This window comes from Typopeltis vanoorti, chromosome 7 (assembly GCF_054136105.1).
Source record: "Typopeltis vanoorti isolate ZY-2024b chromosome 7, IOZ_Tvanoo_1.0, whole genome shotgun sequence".
NCBI classification, from domain to species: Eukaryota; Metazoa; Arthropoda; class Arachnida; order Uropygi; family Thelyphonidae; genus Typopeltis; species Typopeltis vanoorti.
This window is the reverse complement of record NC_143555.1, coordinates 26,872,714-26,898,297: the sequence shown is the minus strand read 5'-3', so window position 1 is coordinate 26,898,297 and position 25,584 is coordinate 26,872,714. Positions and strand designations below refer to the sequence as shown.

Genomic DNA, 25,584 nt, shown 5'->3' with positions numbered 1-25,584 from the left:
AGATTTGAAAGAGCATGTGGTCTAATAAGGACCTATTCAATGGCACTACCAAAGACTTCTCTGCCAATTAATGGAAATCTGATTATTGCAGACATCCTTTGTGATGTTTATTATATGGCAACTAAGTCTGAGTTATGTTACTAACTTCATCATAGACAATGCTTAATACAAATTTATTACATTGTAGAACATTGTATTTTACAAATACAATGTACTCCATTACACCTGATTGTATAAGTTAAATTTGATTTCATGCAAGCACAGTTATTGTGACTTCAAACTGAAATATCATCATCAATTTCCTGGTATGTACCTTAAAGGGGTGTACATGCTCTATGACAGTACTATATGATTAAGTTTGCATTATTACGAATCTCCTATCAACAATTTTCTTCCAGATTAATCAATCACTCGGCATACGAAATTTAAAATTTTGGTCTTCTAAGATACTTCTGAATGAATCAATACACATAGATCATGGTCTTCTTGTACGCACAGTTAGCTTAGTGGCTTTGCGCTTCGCAACCATATGCCTGGGAAAGGATTGTCCTAGGTTCGATTCCAGTCAATGATGTGAGGAGCTCAAGGATCTTCCTCAGCAATAGCCAAGTTAGCCGGTCTTGGATGTGGACAGCAGGGTTTTTTCTGCCAGTTTATCTGGGGTTTTTCATCCCGCAGGCAGGCAAACCGATCTTCTGAACACACAGAACACAGATTACAGCCAGGAATACTGACCCAGCCATAGGGCTGATTCATCAGCTTATGATGGTTCCGGAGCACGGATAAAAAAATTTTTTTTTTTTTGGGGGGGGGGGGGACTCAGATGGTGCTGTACATTCCCTTAAAAAAAAGGCGTGGGGGGGGGACAGTACCATCACACAGAAAGGAAGGATCGCCAATCTAATATCGGGTTTAATGCTACTTTCTTTCATAATGTGATCCATATACGAGGGTGTGCTAAAAAAGTTGTGATAATTACCATAAAGGAATTAACATATCTTCTTATATATACTAAAAGAAAAAGAACAAATTATTATAATTTGATGAAACATGGGGTTAAAGGGTTGAAAGATATGTTCTTTCTTGTGGTTATATCAGAACTTTTCAGCACCCCCACTCATACATTGATGAATAGGGGTTGAGATAATGATTAATGTTTTACACCTGATTTTGTATCAAACCATCTTCATGCATTTGTTCCAATTTGAACTGCTGGCTTAGTAGTTATACATAGCCTATGTATTGTTCTGTATTATGTTCCATTTACCATATATAATTGTACCATTTTGAAAAGCATTTCTATGGACATCTAGTCATATGCCTTTTCCAGATCTACAAAACTAAAGTAAAAATTCTTCTTATATTTTGATGATTTCTGAACTATTTATCAAAAAGCAAAAATGTAATCTTGATTAGCTCTATTAGGATTGAATCCAGCTTGTTATGCTTCAAGTTTTCTTCTCAAGTATGTTTGCATAAATCTCAGCTCCAACACTTAGTAGAGAAATTCTAATTCTGTCATTTAGCTTTATATCCTTTTTTATAGAGGGGAAGTATGAGAAATTTACTTTTCTTATTCTTGCTTGGTCTCTTCATTTCTGTCCTTCTTTGTTTTGGTAGTGGCCAACTCCAAAGTAAGTCCGGCAATCTTTTTAATCTGGTCCAACCATCCTCTTTTTCTTTGTCCTTCCACTCTGTCCTAAATGATAAGTTTCTCCATGAAGGAACTGACATGACAGGTTGTCATTTACACATCTTGAAATATGACCGAAATATTTTAGAATTCTTTCATTTACAATGTCACATATACAACCTCTTGATGTTTTAGTTGACTTATTATACTTTCATTAGACCTTTTGTCCATCTAGGATACTCAACACCTTCACCAGCACCATATCTTGAAGCTGTTTATCTTGTCCATATCTCTTTTGCTGAGCATCCAAGATTCAGCACCATAAATGAAAATCAAAAACAGCAAGCTATTGACCAGTCTTGATTTAATGGTGATAGATATGGTTCTGTCTTTCCATATTTTATAGAATGGAACCATTACTGACTTTGTCATAGTAATTCTTCTAATTTCTGGTTGACATCTGCTCTTGGTGCTTATAAAGCTCCAAGGTAAATGAATTCATCCACTTTCTCAAAGTCAATGTTGTGAGTGAAATTATCATTTTCATCTATGGTCATGTATTTTGCTTTATTACCATTAATTCTTAAGCTATATTTCAGATTTTCCAATTCAACTCTTTTAATGAGGGACTCCAGTTCTACTTGCTGCTGGCAATAAGAATGGTACTGTCACCATACATAAGATTATTTATCTATTTTGATACACCAACCACTATGGTATCTGTTAAGTGCCTTGATCATAATGTGTTCTCCGTAAATATTGTATAGATCAGGGGAGAGTATGCATCCTTGTCTCACACCTTTCAAGACATTTATTTATTTATTCTAATGACAAAAGCAGCTACAGGTCAATGTCCAGACCAGAAAGCCAATCAAGGGCCTCATCTGTCACCTCAATGATTTCAAGACACTGAACCACTGAAACATTTTGCCATCCATCTTCGCTGCAGCCTGATTCCTCTTGTAGAGTTGTTTTTAAATGTATCAAACGTTCTGGGATGCTATTTTCATTAGAATTTTCCACAGGCCCCCTGAACTTGACAGTCAAATAGTTTTGCATAAATAATGAAGCACATATACAAGGGAATGTTTCAACCAAGTGCCTTAGATTAGAAATTTGATTTCTGGTTCCACGTCCTTTTCTAAAACCTGCCTATTCTTCAGGATCTTGTTGTTTGACATATTGTTTAAGTCTTTCTTTAATAATATAGAGAAGGATTTTTCTTGCATGTGAGATCAAAGCAATAGTCCTATAATTATTGCATTCGTTGACAATTTGGTTTTTATGTATTGGGATAAAGGTTGCTTTTACCCAATCATCAGGCCATTCTCATGTCTCCAGGATTTTATTACAAATTTTTCTGCAAATTTCAATTCCTATGGGTCCTAAACATGTGAGAATTTTGCTTGGTATTTAGTCGTAGACTGGGGGTTTTCCCGTTTCAGAGTTTTCTCAGAGCTTCTTCAACCCATTCTTTTAAATGAAAGGTTCCTTATGGTGGGGTGCTTAAGGGTCAAAGCTGTATAACTGAGAGGAAACCTCCACATAGCCTTTAAAGGAATGCAGAGAACCGACCAGGGCTTCTGACCTAATGTCCAATCCTCACCTTGTGGTGCACCCTGTAGGGTATCTACTTTGATACTGAACGAACGAGGATGGGCTGGCAATTTGGGATTTAGCCGACCTAATTGTATTCTTATTGGTTAAACCAAATTAAAAAATGATGGTACAACATGACAAAATTTCATGCTAGCTGGGGCATCGCCCGGTTAAACAAGGCCCCTGTTATTTTCGCCAGGGAACCAGGGCGAACAGCGAAAAGTCAGCTACTGGAACAAATCTGAAAACAAACCCCAACTCAACATCACCAGAGTTAAAGATCGGTACTATCAACATAAGAAGCCTGAAAGGCAGAGAAATGGAGCTAGCTGAGGAATTAGATAAGTACCAGATCGACATAATATGGGTGACTGAAACAAAAAAGACCAAAACTGGTGAGATCTTTCTGAGCAATAAATACAAAATGTTATATTGAAGCAATGACAATCAAGGAAAAGGAGGAGTAGCCATAGTATTCAACACAAAATACGAGGCTAATCTTCTTGAATGGCAGTCAGTCTCAAGTAGAGTAATGTGGGCAAATATGAGAATGGGGAACTGGACAATGAGACTTATTTGTGCCTATGGTCCCACAGAAGGTTCTAATAAGGTAGAAGTGGAGAAATTTTTGGAGGCTTTAGAGAAAGGAACTGACACAACGAAAAAGGAAAAGTTGGTCCTTGTTGAGGATCTAAATAGCAGAGTAGGAAATGATTGTGAGACATACAAAAATATTTTGGGAAAATTTGGAGAAAAGAGCAAAGCTAATAATAATGGTAAATATCTGTTGGATTTCTGCTCAGGACATGGACTGGTTATTACTAACACCATGTTCCAACATAAAAATGTGCACAAATTCACATGGAGAGAAGAGACAAGGATTAAGAAAAGTCTCATTGACTATGTTATTGTTGATAGTGATGTTTTCTCCCTGGTGCAGGACACCAGAGTGTACAGAGGATTTCAAATTGGAAGTGATCACTACTTAATCTTGAGCAGGATAAATTTGAATTTCATATTGAAAAGAATAACATGTAAGAAAGTTTTAAAGTGAATAAAAGTTGAGCAGCTCTGAGATGTGAACTGTAGACTAAAATACAGAAAGATTATTGAAAAGAAAATGAAAGAGTTTGAGAACAGGAATCAAACCTTGGAGATTCAGTGGCAAACTCTGAAGAACACATTGATTGATTCTGCCAGAGAGGTATGTGGTGAGTTTGTGTGCAAGGATAAAAAAATCAGAACTCCCTGGTGGACACAGGAAGTTAAAGAGGCAGTGAAGGAAAAGAAGAAAGCATATCAAAAGTTCCTGGCAAATAAGTCAGCTTTTACTCTTACAGAATACAGAGACAAATGTAAGAAAGCTAAACAGTGTGTAAAACTAGCTAAACAAAAGTCATGGGAGGACTTCGGCAAGAATATAGAAAATAAATATCAAGAAGGTGGCAAAATATTCTGGAGGTTGTTGAAGAAGCTTAGGAATGGAGGAAAGAGTGCTGTAAAAGGAGTTAGAGATGATAAAGGTGACATGAAAACAGGAGAAAAAGATATCCTTCAAGTATGGAGTAATTACTTTGAAAAAACTGCTAAATGAAACAAGCAGTGATGACACCACAGTGGTAAAAAATACTGACCAGGCATGCAGTCAGGAATACATATCCATACTTGAAGTAGAAAAAGCCGTCAAAGGCTTGAAATGTGGAAAGGCAGCAGGAGTAGATGATATTCAACCAGAAATGCTGAAGTATGGTGGTATAAAAGTCTTACAGTGGCTGCACTGCATAGTTCAGAAAGCCTGGACAGAGGGACGAATTCCCGATGATTGGAGTAGAGCTCTCATAGTACCCATATATAAAAAGGGAAATAAAACTGAATGTCAGAATTACAGAGGTATTTCCCTACTGAGTGTTCCTGGCAAGATCCATGCAAGTATACTTGAGAAACGATTGAGAAGAATTGTGGAAGAAAAGCTTGGTGAAGAATAAGCTGGATTCAGGACAAATAGAGGCTGTCAGGATCAGATCTTCACTTTACGACAAATAGTCGACAAAGCATGGGAATATAACAAAGATCTGTATTTTTAAGTTTTGTCGATTTGGAAAAGGCATATGACAAGGTGCCAAGAGCGAAGCTATTCAATACGCTGCAGTTATATGGTGTCAATGGGGCATTATATCAAGCAATACTTAGTCTTTATTTGAGTTGTAAGTCAGGAGTTAGAATTGAAGGAAGTACAGGAAGATGGTTTAATGTTAAATCTGGTGTGAGACAAGGATGTACATTATCCCCCTCTGTTATTCATTATCTATATGGATCACATTATGAAGGAAAGTGGTATTAAACCTGATATCAAAATTGGAGATGTTAATGTCAGCTCTTTGCTTTATGCAGATGATGTTATACTTCTAAATAAATCCGCTACAAGTCTGCAAGATTCTCTGACTAAATTGAATAGCTGTTGTAATAGATATGGTATGAAGGTCAGCAATAAAAAGACAAAGACAATACAAATAGGCAGAATCATTGAAAATGTCAACTGTGGTGTGAATGGAGAACTTGTGGAACAAGTAAAACATTTCAGCTACTTAGGCACGATTTTTACTGAAGATGGTAAATTAAATATAGAAATAGACAACAGAATCAGCAAAGCTGGTATGGTGGGAAGTCAATTGAATAAATTCATATGGAATAAGAGAGAAATTAGTCGGAACACTAAATTAGCTGTATACAAGACAGTGTTCAAACAGTTTTAACTTATGGATCTGAGAGCTGGGTCAGAAGTAAAACACTTGAACAAAGACTAGAGACCGCAGATATGAGAGTCCTGAGAAAGATTAGAGGCGTGAACAGATGGCATCAATGGCAATATCATATTAAAAATGAGGATATTAGGAAAGACCTTGACATTGTCAGCATCCAGGAATGTGTTAGCAGAGCTAATCTCAGGTGGTATGGTCACTTAAATAGAATGGTAGAGGAAAGATTAGCAAAACAAGTGTTCTCTGCCAGGTTGGCAGGAAAACGACCCAGAGGAAGACCAAGATATAGGTGGATTGTTACGGTACAAAGTGCCTTAGACGATAGAAATATAAGATCTGATAATGTTGGAGTCTTGACAAGTAACAGACTGATTTGGAGGAAAATTGTAGATAGGAAGTTATTAATGATGTAATTTTTTCATGTAGTAATGTCATATTCTGTACACCCCTTGAGGGTACATGGTAGGAATTTCATGATGATGGTTCCTTATGGTAGTTTCTGTGTTGAATAAAACTGAATTATCTTTGTACAGATTTGAGGTATAGTCTTCCCATCTATTAAGGATGTCCGTTGGATCAACAAGAATATGATTGTTGACATCAGCTATACTTGAATACTTTTGTTAAAATTTTCTATTCAACAGCCTTAATTTTCTAAATAGGTCTCTGGCTTGATTTTGATATGAGTGATCTTCAATTTCTCTGCATATGCTGTTGATAAAGTGGTTTTCATCTTCAATGCAAAGTTTTTGATGAGCTTGGATAACTAGCAAAAGATCGACCAACAGCGTCCATTGAAAGCCCTTTTGACTTTAATTCTTGTATTTTCTCAACTTGTTTCAGGATTTCATTTGATATCCATGGTGTGTTGATATTCTGGATTTTTTGAGCAACACTGACTTTGCAGTTTCCAGTAATATTATTTTGGTTTTATCCCAAAGTTCTTCTAAGGTTGTTCCATCAGTGTAATTCCCTAGTTCTAGAAATTTATTTTCCACTTTAATTCTATGTCTCAGTAATTCTTGTGAAGTCTAATCTGGGTAGATATGTTATGCTATTTGTTTTCAAATGTATTTTCACATCAGCAATGAGAAGTTGGTGATCAGAGCCAAAATCAGCTCCAGGAAATGCTTTAACATCTTTCGTCATAGACCATCTTTTGTTAATAAGGATATAATCTTAGATCAGAAATTTGTTCTGTCTCCAGGCAACCTCCAGGTGTATAGGCTCTGTTTATGTTGCTTAAAGTAGGCGTTTATAACATGAGTTCACTTTCTATACAAACATTGATCAGTCTTTCAATACCTCAATTTTGGGTGTACAGTCCACGAGATCCCAGGCCTATCTTGTTGTGGTCTTCCCTACTTTTTCAAACTTTTGCATTGAAATCACCTTTAATGATGAAAATGTTTCTTTTTAGTATTGCTTCTATGGTTAAATTCAGATCCCTGTAGAAGAAGTCAATGGTCTCTTGACCACTGATTTGTCTGCATCACTTGTAGGCAAATGAATTTTCAAGTGTGTGATTGGTATTGAATTACAGTCAAATCCTTAAGGAAACTTTCCTATCGCTTATAGGGTTGTAGCTCAAAAGTGATTTATACAAACATTTTTTGACAATTATTGCTACTCCATTTCTGCTTATAGAATCATGTACAGCAAAATAAATGGTATTGCCTAGCAGTCATGTAAATTGTCCCTTGTTTTTTCAATGTGTTTCCACAATTCCTAGAATCCTGATGTTTAGTCTTTTCATTTCATTTTGCACTATGTGTTTGCCTGTATGCAATAATTCATGTACATTCATTCCAAATACTAATATGTATATTCACTATATAATTTAAGGAAATTACAACGTACTAGGATATACATTAAAATAAATTTTAATATATTTCAATATTTCGGCAACATTACATTGCCATTTTCAAGAACTAAAGTACAAGACACGTGCACGCAGGCACACCAAAACAGTAAGTGAGGAAGAAGTAGGAAGCTATTATTTATTATTTCTCCTAAAGTCCAGATTGTGCCCTCTAGCAGGAACAATCAGGACTTTAGGTATTCTTGGGCGATTGGGCTGAAGGTCTTCTGATGTAGGTTTCCCAAATTTGAGGAAGTCTCATGCAGTCAAATTTGTTGAGGTTTGGATTGTTTCTTAGGGCTGAAGCTGATTCCATGAAAAGCCTTTCATATCTGTATTTACTACAGTGTATTATCCTGGCTTTCTTCCACCGTATTCTACGGCAGGTATCCAGCGCATGGTCAGCAAGACCAGAGTGGCTGTATCGGTGAAAACGGATGTAGTCCTTGTGTTCTGAAATTCTGATATTTGCTGTCCTGCCTGTTTGGCCAAAGTAGGACAGCTTATAACTGCAAGGGACCTGGTATACACCAGGTAGGTCTGGGGGGGGGGGGTCTTTAGTAGAGCGGATAAGGGATGCCAATTTTTTATATGGTCTGAAACAAGAAGTTAATTTATGTTTTTTTTAAAGATTTTTGTGATTTTTTCCGAGGTACCTCAGATGTAGGGTATGGTGATGGATTTAGAGTAATCCTTGTTGTGAGGGGGGGGGGGGTTGTTGGTTTCAATATTTTTTGGATTTTTTTTGGGGGGGGGGAGCCATTGGCTGAGAAAGTGTTGAGAATGTGGTTTAGTTCTGTGGTTAGGGCATTGTCATTCGAGCAGATAAGTTTAGCCCTGTTGTGTAGTGTCTTAATGGCTCCATATTGTTGTGATGAGGGGTGGTGGGATTGTTGGTGAATGTATCTGCCTATATGGGTGGGTTTTCTATATACTGAGAAAACCAAGGTTCCATCAGGCTAGTGGATGACTAGTGTGTCTAAGAAAGGAATGCAGTTGTTTTTTTCTTCTTCCAGGGCGAATTTGATTCTGGGGTGTTGGTTGTTTAAGTGTGTTAAGAAGGAGAGGAGTGCATCGGAGCCATGTGGCCAAATAGTAAATACATCATCTACATAGCATAGCCAAACGGTTGGTTTTTGTGGGGCAGAGTTTAAGGCTTTCTCTTCAAAAGTCTCCATATAAAAGTTGGTCAAGGGTGGGGAGAGTGGAGAACCCATGGCTGTCCCCTCTATTTGTAGAATTTTCCTTGCCAAACAAAATAGCCTGTGTTCATTGTGAACTGAAATAGGGATGTGATATCGGGAGGAAATTTAGCTTGGATTAGCTCTAAGGATTCTTTGAGTGAGACATTTGTGAATAAGGAGGAGACATCAAAAGTGACCATTATGTCAGTGTGTTTGAGAGTAAGGTTTTCTATGCTAGCTTTGAAGTGGGCTGAGTTTTTTATGTATGAAGGTGTGTTGCCAGTATAGTGTGAGAGAGCTTTGGCCAAATGTTTAACTAGTTTGTATGTGGAGAAAAACCTCAACAAATTTGGCTGCATGAGACTTCCTCAAATTTGGGAAACCTACATCAGAAGACCTTTAGCCCAATCGCCCAAGAATACCAACATTGCCTGCTAGAGGGCACAATCAGGACTTTAGGAGAAATAATAGCTTCCTACTTCTTCCTCACTTACTGTTTTGTTGTGCCTGCGTGCACGTGTCTTGTATTTAAGTTCTTGAAAATGGCAACGTGACGTTGCCGAAATATTGAAATATATTAAAATTTATTTTAATGTATATCCTAGTATGTTGTAATTTCCTTAAATTATATAATGAAAATGCATAACCAACGTCTAAGCCTTCCCACGAGAACTAATATGTATAATTTTCCTTAACTGCTGCTTTTTTGGTCATAGTTGCATTGTGGCTGAGATTCACTCTGATCTGGAATTCAATCTTCTGACCAGGCCCTCTGAATTATGCAATGTAGCCACAGCAAAACTTTTATACATCCATAATTAAAAATTTCTGGTTGAATGTTGTCGCCAGCTGCCTTTCCACATCTGAAGTTCTTGATAGCCTTTTCATCTCAAGTACTGATATGAACTCCTGCTTGCATTTGACCTGAAAATGTTCTTCTACAGTTCTGTCATTGTTTGTTTCATTTAACATTTTTTCAAAGTAATTACTACAGACATCTAGAATATGTTTATTTACAGTTTTCCTGTCACCTTTATCATCTTTGATTCCATTTCTAGTCCCCTTTCATTCATTTCTAAGCATTTTCAACAGCCTCTAGAAATTTTACCACCTTCCTGATATTTATCTTCTTTATTCTTATCCAAGTCTTTCCATGACTTTTTGTTTAACCACTTTTTCGCACAACAAAGCTCTTTTACATTTTTTATCTATCATTTTAGGACATCTACTGACTTATTTGCTAGGTGCTTTCAGTATGCGTTCTTCTTTTCTAGGACTACTTCTTTAACTTCTTGTGCCCACCATAGTGCTCTTATTTTTCTATCCTTGCAGAGGGCTTCCCCACATGCCTCCCTAGCTGAATCAAAGTTCTCTTCAAAGTTTGCCACTGAGACTTCAAGATTCTTGTGTAGTTGACTCTACAGTTTACCAGCAAAAAGTGCTCAGTTTTCTTACATATTCTTTAGAATGTGATAATCATTTTATCCCCTACTTAAAACTAAGTGATGATCACTTCCAATTTGAAATCCTCTGTATACTCTTCTATCCTGAACCAGCATGCAGAGATCACTATCATCAATAACACAGTAAATGACTCTCTTATTTCTTGTGTATTCTTTCCATGAAATCATGCACATCTTATTATTATTATTATTATGTGACACCCCCAGGGAGTTCAAAGACTAATCGAGGGTGAGTGTGCAACAGCATCGAATGATTGTCCCTTCCAACTACTAACCGTGCTCAAACTTGCTCAACTTTTTGCAAGCCATTAGTAGCAGAGACTCTACCTATCGACCAACTTTATGTTGGAACATGGAGGTGTCACGTAATAATAATAATAACATGGTATCAGTAATAACTAGTCAGTATCCTGAGCAGAAATCCAACACGGACTTACCATTATTAGCCTCAGCTTTTCTCCAAATTTTCTGAAAATTTTCAATATACTTGGTAGCATTCAACGCTTTTTCCATTATCGTTATGTCAGCTGCATGCTCTAATAACTCATTAAATTTCTCCAGTTATTCCTTAGGAAATCTTCTGTGAGACCATAGGTACTATCTTAGTAATTTATTCACATTTGATAATAAAGTAACAGCAGAAATGCCTACATCATGCTGCTGGACTTCGAAAGGCATTTGACAGAATACTGAATATTAAAGTATTACAAAATTTGGGGAAACTAAAAATTGATACACGGAAAGGGAGGTGGATGACAGACACCAGAGAGCAGTATATGGCAGAGTGGAATCTAGGAGAATAAGCGGGACTAGTGGAGTACCCCAGAGTTCCGTACTATGGTCAGTACTATTTGATTTCTATATATCAATGATACTGGAAAAGATTTAAGGAGGATATTCAGTTGTTTGTTGATGATGCAAAACTTTGGAAAGCAACAGTTGATAAAGGCAATGTAGAGGCAACACTACAAGCAGGAGAAGATTAATTTTTACACTTGCAGCCATGGTGTTAATTATCCTGTGCTTTGCTGGTGAGGTCCAAGCCTTTTTCCTCTACTGCTGTAAGCAACAAAGGATGATGTGACAATACCAGCTGTTAAATAAATGAGTACTTCTTGCACATGGGTATGCATTTAATTTCTCTATTCTGTATATTGTGATTATGAAAGAATTTTTTGAATCAAGCTACTGTTAAAAAAAAATAAAAAATTCATTCATTGTTTAATACACTTAGAAAGAGATTCAAATGCATTTAACTAAGCAGCTAGATATAAATCTTATAAAATGGCGTTAAGCAGATGGCATATATGATTACAATGGAATCTGCTTCAAGCAGATTCTATTGTAATCATGCACTGTACCAGCTTTGCAGAAACACAAATATCTTTAATATAATATAATATATTTTAATATAATAATTTATTATTTAATTTAATTGATATATAATTTAATATTAATATATCTTTTAATATAATTATTTTTTGTGTGATTTTTCTATGTAACTGTATGATGGATTTCAAACAGATAGCAGCATAATTTGAAAAATATTTATACTCTTTATTGCACAAATTAACCTATTTACTTTTAAAGAATTTTAATGCACTACCTGAATAATAATTTGCATTCAGAGTGCAAGAATTTCAATTACATAATATAATATACCAAAAATAAAATTACCTCCAATTTGAAAAGAGCAGGACCAGCACACTGCTGTTTACCACCCGATAATCCTTTTTTACATGCCATGCTTTTCTCCATCTGAAACATGATGAACTTTGTAAATAATTAATCTGATAATCACTGTATGTTGGGGGGGGGGAGGGGGATCCAATTTCTTTATAAAATATCAAGAGCACAAGTGGATAAGAATCCTTTCCCCCTCTTTCTCTTGTAAAAAAGGGGTGAAAAACATTCTAACATGTTAGTTGCTCACTATATGTATTACCAGTGTATCCATTTATGCTTGTCTGTTCCTAATGGTGAACTGAATGTAAAAATGAAACACCAAGTGTAAACTTAATTATTATTATTTATTCTTTAAAAAAAAATCTTAAATCTCAAAATAAAAGAATGCTGGAAAGTTTTCATTAAATATTATTAAAATATTATTAAATTAAGTGCTTACTGATTGTTGAATGAAAAATACTTTTTAACTTTTTTTTTAAAAAGTTACTCACCTAAGACACGTAACTTTACAACTAGACTTTTGCTTGAATGCATATAATGTAATGACCAAAATGTACTGTTTCAACATTAAGTTGGGAAGTCCTCTATTTTTCTATATTCCATAAGAATTTCCATTATATTAGTATCTAACTTTTAGCAAAAGAGCTGACAGCTCTTTTGCAAAAAAAAAAATAAATAAATAAATAAAAATTCATTACAGATAACTTTCACCAGCAAAAACACCATTATAACGAATTCACTACCATATCATCCTGATGAAAATTTTTTCCTGTGACCCCTATGGGTTATCTATAGTGAGAGTTGATTGTGTTAACATGCTAGAATATTCTCTAGAAGAGAAAATTTTAGTGCTATCTAATGAATGCGATTTTGCTGTTTCATGACACAAGCTTCAAACACAAATTATTTATACAGAATAAATGGCAGAAAGGTTGCCAACACAGTGCTATAATAATAGTTAACAGAATTTGCTTCAAGACTGCTTAGTTTTTATAAAAGATTTCAGAAGACTGTTCCTTATTATGTTTACCTGCTGCTGTATTTCTATAGATCCTGACGGGTCACAAATAATAAGTTAAAATTCCTGATTACGTTAATTATTGTAATGACAAACTGCTAAGACCATGCAGTCTTTCAAAATTAGTGAAATGAAGATAAGTACCATGAGCCTGACCAGTCTGGACTTGCAGAACATGCTACTGACACTAAACACAGAGCTCACTGGAACAAGACACAAGTCCTTCATAAAAAATGTTTCTTCATAGAATGAGTTTATAAAGAAATATGTGAAACTTTACTTCACTGTTCTAACTTGAACAGATCTGATAATCCAAGTCTATTCCTTTGTGGGAGAGAGGAAACATTAGTAGATTTAAAAAATACTAACTTTATTTTATCTATAAATATATTTATACAATTTTTTAAAATAAATTAGGCAATATATATATATATATATATATATATATATATATATATATATATATATATATATTAAATAATAAATTAGGAAATAACTGAACTTTTTTAGTTATCTTGCATTAGCTACTCAGGTGGTGCTTTTTAGAATTGTCTGTGTTGCCATTCTGTGATCTTGTACTGATGATGCCATGCTATTTAAGTGAAAATTTTACATTAATAAAGTTTGTTAAGTGAGTTTTCCTTTGTTTTATAATTCTTTTCAGCAATTCTTTTTATTTCATTAAAATTCCTATATTTCAAAAATAAGACAACAAAATTTCATTTCCCATTCATAAATAATGAGCAGTCAAACGTGTTTTCTAGGTGTGTTTTCTTTCTAGTGTCCCAATAGAAAGAAGCTGCAACTCAATATCATTTAACGATTTGAATTTACCACACATTGAATGTATAAATGCTATACAAGCAGATTGAATTGTAAATCAAAGATGCCTAGAAATTATATTCTAGTTTTAATTCTTTATCACAGTGTAAGAAAAAGTTTGTGCATGAAGTAACTTCATGACTCGTCAACTTGTATCTAAAGGCTAATGAATCCACCTAACTTGCCTCAGAATCCCATAATAAAAAGCACATAATATCCTTACAGACATGTATAATGCTATGCATTATGGGAAGGGTCACTACCCAGTCCAGTTTTGCCCTTTATTGAGGTCTCATCAGTGGGAGCCAGACCCAAAAGTGATACCAAGTAATGCAGAAGTCATATTTCTATATTAAAGTCATTTCTATTATCAAGTCATAATAAGGTGTGACACCTTATTACTAAAACACTCTGAATTAAAGACAGACAGAGGTTGTGAAGTTATGACTCATTCACAAGCAAATTTTATTTGCTTACACTTGGATAAATTATACCACGAATTTAATTTCTTGGCATCTTTAATTTGCAGATCTTGTAGACAGGCTTATACGTTGGTAAAACATAACTATTAAATTATTTCAGGAATTTACAACAACATATACTGGAATATTAATTAAAAGAAACTTTAATAAATACTTCCTATATTTCGGCAACGTCACATCGCCATCTTCATGGGAACATACAACTATGACATGTGTAGGCACTAACAAAGCAAATGAGGCAGAAGAGAGAAAGCTAATGTTGTTCCTTGAGTCCTAAAGGCGCCACCCCAACAGGCTATATCGAGTTGTCTTGGCTGTTGGGCTGAAGTTCTCAAGATGCAAGCTTCCCAAATTTGTTGAGGTTTGGAAAGTTTTTTTAGAGATGAGGCTGATTCCACGAACAATCTTTCGTATTTAAATTTGCTGCAGTGTAATAACGTGGCTTTCTTCCAATGTATTCTGTGGCAGGTATCCGGAGCATGGTCTGCAAGCCCAGAGTGGCTGTACTGGTGAAACCGGATGTACTCTTTGTGTTCCAATATCCTTACATTTGCTGTCCTGCCTGTTTGGCCAAAGCAGGACAGTTTACAGCTACAAGGGAAAGCATATCAAGAGTTCCTGGCAATTAAGACAGCTTGTGCTCTTAGAGAATAATGCATGAAAGAAAGTGAAACACTCTGTAATATTAACTAAATAAAAGTTATTGGAAGACTTTGGTAAGAAAATAAATATCAAGAAGATAACAATTGAAAAATTTAGAAATGGAGGAAAGAGTACTAAAAGGAATCAAAGATGTTAAAGGTGACATTATTATTATTAACATTCTAAGATCCCATGGAGTCAGAGACTCATCTAGGAGATCCTTTTTGTCATGCACACATCTCATTATACCATTCATAAACACATTCAAATTTTCTGCAGACACCATGCTCTCTGGCAATAATTCCAATCATTCAGAAATCTCCATGCAAACAAACTTGCTACTCACTCACCTTATTCATTTACCAGGAATAATCTCGTTTTCCACCAATATTCAACCATTTTACGAAAAACCTCTTCAATGTTAATCATATAATTACTGTCTTGAAGGTCTCCATCATCTCAACCTTCTTCCTCCTATCCACTGCACTCTGCGAATTGCATTGTCTCAACATTTCTTCATATTCAAAAACACAGAGATCAGGAACTCTTTTTGTCAACTGCCTCTAGACCCTTTCGAACATCTCTTCATTGTTTTGAAAACTAGGTGACAAAATGTGTATATTAGTCTATATGTGACCAAACCAGAGTCTTATACAATAGAACTAGGATCTCCTTATAAGTCAGTGTCCACCACATCATAGAATTCTTTCTGTTGTCCTCACAACTGTGGCAGTGTCGTCTAAATTTTAGATCCTTATCCACCATCGCACTGAGATCTATTTCCTCCACTTCCTACAATATATCTCCACAAAGAGTAAATTCGACATCCTAACTCTGTGTTTTCCAAACTTTTAAACCTTACATCTCACAAAGTTCAACTAGCATTCTCACTCCAGTGCCTATTCAATTATTTTTATAAGGCCAGAACATCTACCAACTGTGAGGAGTAGATACCAACTTTGCATCATTTGCAAACAACTCAATATCCCTCATTCAAATCTTCCCTACTATCATAAATTAAAGATGCCAAGAAATTACATTCTTGGTTTAATTGTTTATCCAAGTGTAAGCAAACAAAGTTTCCACATGAAGTAACTTCACGACTGTGCTTTGCATTATAGGATACTAGGCAAGTGATGTGAAGTTATTAGCCTCTAATGAAGTTATTTCATGAAGTTACCCAGTAATGAAGTTATTTCATGTGCAAACTTTGTTTGCTTACACTTGGATAAAGGATTAAACCAAAAATATAATTTCTTGGCATCTTTAATTTATAGCACAACCAAGTTGAAAAGCTTTCAATGTTCCTAATATTATTAACATACAGGTTAAACATGATTCTAAAACAGACCCCTGAGGCGCAGCGCTAATCACTTTACTCTTCTGAGATATTGTCCATCAGACAGCCAATTTCCAATAGAATTCACTAGTCAAATATTCCACCCCATCTGCTCTAATTTGATTATCAAATTATCATGTGGTAATCTATCAAAAGCCTTTACAAATTCTAAGTATACTACTGTGTATCTATCTTCAACATCCAATGCTGCTGTCACATTCTTGTAATAAGTCAGTTAAAATAAAAATAATAACATTTGTTGTTTTAAGGATACTTGCGACATAAGACTGAATGATATAATCACGTAATCACAAGAAAGATATTTATTTAACCAAATATTTCGGTCTGGAAATAGCAGACCATCGTCGGTGGTATTACAAGAACAGTTTAAAAAATATACAAGCTAGAATACTAACAATAGATCGTTGAAATTAGAACATGCCGCGTGATGTTATATCACTAAGTATGAAACGAAATATTTTGAAGTAGAAACATGATTGAATTTGCTATTAAAAAAAAAAAAAAAAAAAAAAAAAAAAAAAATTAATGAGTAATCTTGATTAGGCTTTCCCAGATTTTTGATATAGATATGCAGTCATTACGATTCAGGTTGGGATGATGGAGCAAGGCCTCCACGCTTTCCTTGAACAAACGTTCGAACCTATAACGGGATCTATGTAAGAGGCGCGTTTTGGACCAAAGGATGCTGTGGTCAGTTTCAATCCCGTGTTGAGCCAGACCAGACTTTTCAGGTTTATTGTGAAGAATGGATGATTGATGTTCTTGGATTCTTTTTTCAAGAGAGCGTCCAGTCTGTCCAAAGTAAGAGAGATCACAGTTGCAAGGAATTTGATAAACTCCAGGAAGAGATAAAGTTGAGCGTTTGTCTTTAGGAGAAGGAAAATGAGAAGACAACATGCGCCTCTTACATAGATCCCGTTATAGGTTCGAACGTTTGTTCAAGGAAAGCGTGGAGGCCTTGCTCCATCATCCCAACCTGAATCGTAATGACTGCATATCTATATCAAAAATCTGGGAAAGCCTAATCAAGATTACTCATTAATTTTTTTTTTTTTTTTTTTTTTTTTTTTTTTTAATAGCAAATTCAATCATGTTTCTACTTCAAAATATTTCGTTTCATACTTAGTGATATAACATCACGCAGCATGTTCTAATTTCAACGATCTATTGTTAGTATTCTAGCTTGTATATTTTTTAAACTGTTCTTGTAATACCACCGACGATGGTCTGCTATTTCCAGACCGAAATATTTGGTTAAATAAATATCTTTCTTGTGATTACGTGATTATATCATTCATAATAACATTTGATGTCTGCATGGTCACTCCCATACCTCACAGGGTTATGAGAGTGAACCTTCTGCTAGAAAGTGGTAGGGTTGCAGATGCCCTTTCCACACAGAGTTAGTAGGACAATCACAAACATCCATGCCCATGGCAGTATTCGAACCAGCAGCCTCTTGCCTGGAGAGCGGATGCGTTAACTATTTGGTCAACCAGGCCAGCAGATAAGTCAGTTGGCCTATACAGTAGATTATTAAAACATTAACCTCCCTTTAGTAAATCCATGCTGTTCATCAAAGATAATAAAGTTGTTGTCAACCCAAGTCTTGATCCTGATTTTCACCAGCCTCTCCACCATTTTAACCACAACACCTGACACATAGATTGGCCTATAATTTAATGCTTGGGTTCTGTCACTTCATTTATGAAGCAGTACAAACTTGCCTTTCTTCCAGTCCTTTGGATCTTGACACATTGTAAGATTAAACGAATATGCAGGGCAGATTCAACTCCCTGGCATATTCCTTCAAAATATGTGGTGATCCCACAGCCTTATCAACATTAAGTTTGCTGAATTCCCCATATACCTCCATCCTCACTCAGAGGAGTCAATCTCTACATTTCTTCATCCACTGAAATCAAATGCTCCATAATGTCACATTCACAAGGATGAAATACCTTCATGAATTTCTCATTTAATATCTCAACTATATCCTCCACACAGTATTCATTATACAGTTTTATCCAATCCATGCTATCCTACCATAATTTTTTTACTGGCTACTTATAAAAATAGCTCCACAAGATTTTTTTTGGCTTTGTTAGATAACTGCTGCTGATAATGAACTTTTCTTACCCCTTACCAACTGAGTCACCCTCCTTGTCTGTTCTTGTATTTCTTACAAAGTGATTATTGCCACTCATCCTATGTTGCCTCCATAATGTGTTCCTTCCCTATATTGCATGCTTAATCTCTTCATTCATCCATTTACACATAATTTTTTAAATTAAGGGGATATTAAATCCACATTGTTTTAAAACCGAACAAGAAACTCAAAGATTGGAATCAGAGAGTTTCATGCCGAATATAGTATAGTAAACTATAAAAGTATCGGCAACTACTAGTGTGAGCTAATGCATATAGTACAAACTCAGGCAACTCGCAGCAAAGGTGGTTTATTACCACCTTTGCTGCGAGAGTTTCATGCCAAATATAGTGTAGTTTACTACACTATATTCAGCATGCAACTCTCTGATTCCAATCTTTGAGTTTCTTATTCGGTTTTAAAACAATGTGGGATTTAATATTCCCCTTAATTTAAATAATGTTTATATTGCCGAAATGAAGATTATTGGCTCTTTATATTTAAATAACTTAATGGCTGCACCTTTTTGACAACTCATATAGTAGAGTATATAAGTTCTTTTCGCTATACCCTTTGGTATTAATTTGGTCTAGCTACTCACTGACAAAGCTTCAATAAAGGCTGAAATCAGTCTGGGTAGTGACCTCCCACCATAATGTAATAACAGCATACATTTCCTAGGAAATGTGTTTTATATTATGGAAAATAATGTAAAACACATTATTTTCCATAATGTTTACCACCTTTGCTGCGAGTTGCCCGAGTTTGTACTACATGCATTAGCTCACACTAGTAGTCGCCGATACTTTTATAGTTTATTATACTATATTCGGCATAAAACTCTCTGATTCCAATCTTTGAGTTTCTTGTTTGGTTTTAAAACAATGTGGGATTTAATATCCCCTTAATTTAAATAATGTTTATATCGTCGAAACGAAGCCTAATGGTTCTTTATATTTAAGCATTTATACATCGTTTCTACTAGATATTTCTAGAACAGCGTTTCTCAACCTGTAGTCCGCAGACCACAGGTGGTCGGCGATGATTCGACAGATGGTCTGCAGGCAGACTTAAATTAATTAAATAAATATATTTTTTAGTTATCCAAACAAATTAAAATTGAAGAAGTAAATAAAAATTGTTGAAATCAAATGGAGACTTAAAAAAAAACAATAAATAGTATCAGAACATTCAAAGGCGGAAGCAATAAAACTATATTGTTGTTCACTTCACCACTCTTTTATTAACCATCATTCTGGCACTACAATAATTTGCAGCGGCAGAATGACGAATAATAAGAGGGGTGAAGTGAGCAACAATATAGTTTTATCGCTTCCACCTTCCCTTGCTGTTTTGTCAGATTTGAAGTGAACATGTGTTATCTACATTTCAACCAATTGTTTGTTTATTGATTTTTATTACCGAAGATTTTCCTCCTTCAACCAAGGCTCAGTATACCTACAGAAGTGCTAAATGATGCTTGGACAAAGTGTGTCGTGAGTTTACCCCAGTATTTATATATTCATATATTTTTCGGAAACGTTTTTTAATAATGGAAAAGTGGCTTAGAACTAGGACTTTGAAAAGAAGAGCAAATGAAACAGGTGATGCTAACCATAATTGTGATACACGTGTAGTAGCAGCAAGGAAATCTGATACTATTAAAGTAGAAGAAAGAAGCAGTTCAAAAGAAAAAATACAGAAGGAAACATAACAGTTCCTATTTAAAATTCAGGTTGACTTGGTGTGGAGATGAAAGTGAACAGAAACCTCAATGTGTTTTGTGTTAAGAAGTGTTGTCGAATGAGTGCATGAAACCTACGAAACTCCGACATTTAGAAACTAAACATTGTGATGTGGGGGGGGGGGGCAATTTCAGCGACACTTAGCAACAGTAAATCATGGGAAAGATATAGTTTGGGCCATGGGTTCAATTAATAGCAAGGCACTGGAAGCATCTGTCTCTTAAGTTTGCGCATAACGAAAACAGGGAACCTCATTCTATCGGGGAAATACTACTTCCAACTATAAAAGATGAGGTAAAAACTATGGCAACAAGTTACTAAAAGATATTGGTTTGACTCCTCTTTCAATGACACTATAGGTCACAGAATTAATGATATGACAGGTGACGTAGAAACTCAGTTAATCGAAAGAGTTAAGAAGAGACCTTATTATGAGTTACAAATAGAGGAGATTCCTGATGTTACAGATGAAATGCAGTTAACATGCTACGTAAGATATGTGCATGATAACAGCATTCTTGACGATTCTGTTTTGTAAAGCTTTGTCATCCCAAACAACTGGAAAAGAAATATTTCACACTTTCAATAATTACATAATACACAAAGGGATCCAGTGGGACCCTTACAGGCAGACATAGTGGGGTTGTTTCTATAGTCAAGGAATTGGCTCCAGATATGAATCGGGTATATTGTTTCATACATAGGGAAAGGTTAGCCTCCAAAGGAATGCCATCAGAATTTAAAACTGTGCTATGCAATGCTTTAAAGCTAATTAATTTTATTAAAGCTCGACTGTTAAATAACAGGTTATTTAAGTTGAGTACTCTGCGATGAAATGGGCAGTGAATATATACAACTTTTGCTTCATTCTGATATTTGCTGGCTTTCCTGGGGCAAAGTACTAACAAGATTATTTTAATTAAGGCATGAAGTTTTACTGTTTGTAAAGGAACGTAATTCTAATTTTGCATTACTCCCTGTTGACGAAGCATGGTTATCAACACTAACCTATCTTTCAGACATTGTTTTCGAAATTAAGTGAACTAAATCTCTTTCTACAGGGAAATTCTTTAACTGTTCTTGATGTCTACGACAAAATAAAGGCATTCAAGAGAGAAAAAAATTGGTGTCGTGCATTATTTATGTAAAAGACAGATAATTTGCACCTTTTCCAACATTGAAATCCTTTTTAGTGGTGCCACTCAAAACTCTGAAACATATTTTCCGAATAACTTTTATAAGAAATTTCTGTGAGTTCCAGATGTATTTCAGGCTTATAGTCATGAGAACGTCCTTTCGTTATCAAAAAAAGAACAGTTAACTGGGCTTTCAAGTGACAGTGGGCTTAAAATGCAATTCGTGATCTTGATTCAACTTGATTGTGGATTGCGCCTTCAGTGAGAAGTGAATTTCCCGAATTATCTGAAAAAGCAGTGAAAATCGTCATACAGTTTTCTACAACCTATCTTTGTGAGAAAGGATTTTCATCGCTCCTTCAAATAAAATACAGAAATCGTCTTTGTGTGTGTGCATACCGATCTTCGACTGAAAGTTGACCAATATTGAGGCAGATATCCAACAACTCTGCAAAGGCCGAGAAGCTCATCCATCTCATTAAAAGTAAGTAGTAACATAATCATATCATATTATTTATTTGGACTATAGTTTCTGATTATTCTCATTATTGGTTTTGGAATTAATCCATTTCCAAAATCGGCGATGAAACGAAAGTTACGCAAAGTGAAGTCACTGTGAAGCTCAGCTCTGCTGGTGACGAGGGTAGCTGCTTGTGTCCCGTTTAACGAAGTTCCATATCTCATATGGTCGCTTGCAGGAATATGCGGTCAGCAACCAAATCCTTCGCATGCAGACAATAACATCCGTATGGTCATGGATTGTACAGAATCATACATCACAACGTAACGAATACAAGCAGCACACAGGATGGAAATAAATAAAACCACCACATGAATAACAAATCTGCCAGATTTAAGATGGCCACTGTTGTGCCTCTGGATAAAACAGGACGGATATAATTAAAACCACCACCATAACACGATTAGTACAAATCACATGCGTATGGTATATATGGCATATGGTCGCTGGCAGGAAAATGCGTCTGACCACTGAATGGCGCTTTGCGACTCACATTGTGGGGTGAACTGTTTATAGATATCGGGAAGGAACTCACATAACAGGATGTCTTAAATTTTTTTTGCCAGTCATGGAAAACTCATCAGGGAAATAAGGCGATTCATATTAGCTGGATGTGTGTGTGTGTGGATGAGGGGGACATTAATGGCTTTGGGATGTTCTGAGTGAAATTTTTGGGTATATGCAGGGAATGGTTTGGACAGGACAAGGGATATCATCCATGATGGAATCCATGGATGCCAAGTTCGTATTCAGTATTATGATGAATGGAGTAAGATAAGAACAACATTTTTCCCTCGTCTCACAACACACTTAGCGAATGGAACAGTTTAGATGTCGCAGGTCGAATCAGAGAGTGTGTGAAGATAAATGTGGATATCATAAAATATAAAAGTTGCTGTGGGTAGATGAATGGGGATTAAAGATAAATGTCGTTGTGCGCAGATGAATGAAGTTATCAGCAGAATGGCATAAACATTCCCCATTCATTTGTCAATGGTACCAACAATGCTAAAAAAGTTATTGTGGGGTGAGCTTAATGAATGTGGGCAGATGGATGGGGATGACATAAAATATAAAAGTTGCTGTCGCCAGATGAATGGGGATTTCAGTGGGACGGCACTGACATACCCATTCATTTGCCCACAGCAAATTGGAAACTGATACCTTTATTTGTTTAATAAAAATTAAAACTTATTCAAATTAAGTGGATATTGAATCCAACATTATTTCAAAGCTGAATAGAGAAACTATAAGAGTTTCATGCAGAATATAGATAGAAACTATAAGAGTTTTCGCGAATCCAAGCATAAGCAAACCTTTCATGACAGGTGCAACTCGTAGTAAAGGTGGGGTAAGTTCTGATCAGTAGTGCATGGCAGTCAGTGATTGCTTAAGAGGTGCAGTATCAGACTGCATACCCAAAGTCAGAAAGATGAAGTAAGTTGGAATTAAGTGAATAAGTACAGATATAAAGCAAGAGCTCCAAAATAAGAAAACATTGTGGAAAAAATATAAAGAAAAAAGTGATCAGCATACTCATGACAGTACAAAGTGCAAGCAAGAAAGGTGACCAATATGGCAAGGAAGGACAAATCAAACTATGAGAAAGAATTAGCTAAACAGACCAAAGTAAACCCAAAAGAATTTTTTCGTTATGTCGCAAGAGGAAAAATGACTATGGTAGGATGACGTTAAACAATGCTAATGGTAGGATGGTGACTGAGCCCAAAGAAATAGTTGAATTGGTGAGTGATCATTTCTCAAAGGTGTATCATCCAGTAAATGGTGATTTTACAGTTGTTGATGTTAAAGAAACACATATCAAAATTAAGGTAGATGAACAGGAAGGCTTCAAGCATATTAAAAAATATGGATGTGAACATAGCAGTTGAATTGGATGGTATATCAGCCCATGTACTACATGAATGTGCAAGAGAATTGACATTATCTCTCAGGATTAAAAGAGGGTGAAGTAGTACCATTACATAAAGTGGGCTTCAAGACAGAGGTATCAAACTACAGACCAATTAATATATCAGGAGTGGTTGATAAAGTTTAGAAAAGATGGTAACAGGTAAAACACAACAGTGGGTAGATAGGAATGCAGTACTTTATAGTGGGTAGCATGGCTTTGTAAAGGATAGATCCTGTCTTAGTAGTTTATCCACAATTTATAATAAAGTGACAGCAGAATTGGATAAAGGCAATGACTACACCATGATACTGCTCAACTTTGCCAAAGCATTTGATAAAATACCACATGGAAAACTATTACAAAAGCTGGAGAAAATAGGAATGGATATGAGGGCAGTGGTAGTAGTATGGATAGGGGACAGGAGAATGATGGTGACTAGTGGAGTACATTAGGGTTCAGTACTAGGGCCACTATTCTTTAATTTGTATATCAATGACACAGAGAAGCATTTAAGAGTATACGACCCTGCTGCACATTTTTTTCACTTGAACGGTGTTTCTCCGAACACTATTTTTACTGAAGCTTCTTGGTTGTCATACAACTCACCTATCAAAAGAATTAGATGCTTTGGTTCTCATTGATCTCATTACAATCTCATAACTATCAAAAGCTTTCTTATAATCAATAAAACAGATGAATACTTCCTTCTGAAATTCTCTTATTCTTTCCATAATCTATATCATGTTTGCTATCTGGTTCTGGATAGTAAACAAGAGGCTCCTGTCTTTGTTGGATCACTTTTGGAATAACTTTACTTGCATGTAAAGTTATGGGATTTGATTTTTTTGGAAGTGGGATGAATACCGATGATTTTCAATCTTTGAGGCGACTAAATCTGTTAATTTCTGACACCCTTTGTTCCCGGACCTTCCCAAATTAGTGGCACCTTCCCATGACCGACTGATTATTATAATTTTTTCATGTCTATAAAGCAGTCTTTATTCCAGGCAAAATTATGGCAGTGTAATGGAAATTCTAGTGTCCACCTAATTAGTTAACTGAAACAACACAGATATTGAGTGTGTATGCATGCTTGCTTAATTATTTACATCTTCATATGGCAACCTCTTGATTTCTGAGAGATTCTTGGCTTGTTTTGTTTACATTTAATGCTAGCTATGACTTCTAAGCAAAGGATAGTTCATAGTATTGGTGTTAAACATAAATCAATATCCACTTGTACTGTATAATACCAATGTACTTTATTTAAAGAATTAATTCACAATTAATATGTAAGTTTCTAGCCATCCAATGGTGCTTAAAAAACTCAATCTATAAAAATCTATAATCCATCTATAAAAATGGAAATAAAACTGAATGTCAGAATTACAGAGTAATTTCCTGCTTGGTATTCCTGGTAAGCATACTTGAGAAAAGATTAAGAAAAACTAGAATGGAAACTTTTAGAAGAACAAGATGCATTCATGAAAAATAGAAGTTGTCAAGATCAGATTTACACTTGTTCATGCCAGGGAAAGATGAAAAAAAAAAAAAAAACTCATACCAAAATTTTAATCTTTTGGTGGGGAGAGAGAATATCACACACTGCC

At 35.4% G+C, this 25,584-nt stretch overlaps 1 protein-coding gene across 3 annotated transcripts in view; it reads right to left on the bottom strand.

The window, feature by feature from the left end:
• The window catches only part of Epg5 (ectopic P-granules autophagy protein 5), a 923,436-nt gene that overhangs the window by 377,937 nt on the left and 519,915 nt on the right, over positions 1–25,584 (bottom strand). For all 3 annotated transcript variants that reach the window (XM_090395201.1, XM_090395199.1, XM_090395200.1), the window contains exon 29: positions 12,177–12,257. In XM_090395201.1, the coding sequence (XP_090251327.1) occupies positions 12,177–12,257 (81 nt within the window). The remainder of the gene's footprint in view (positions 1–12,176; positions 12,258–25,584) is intronic.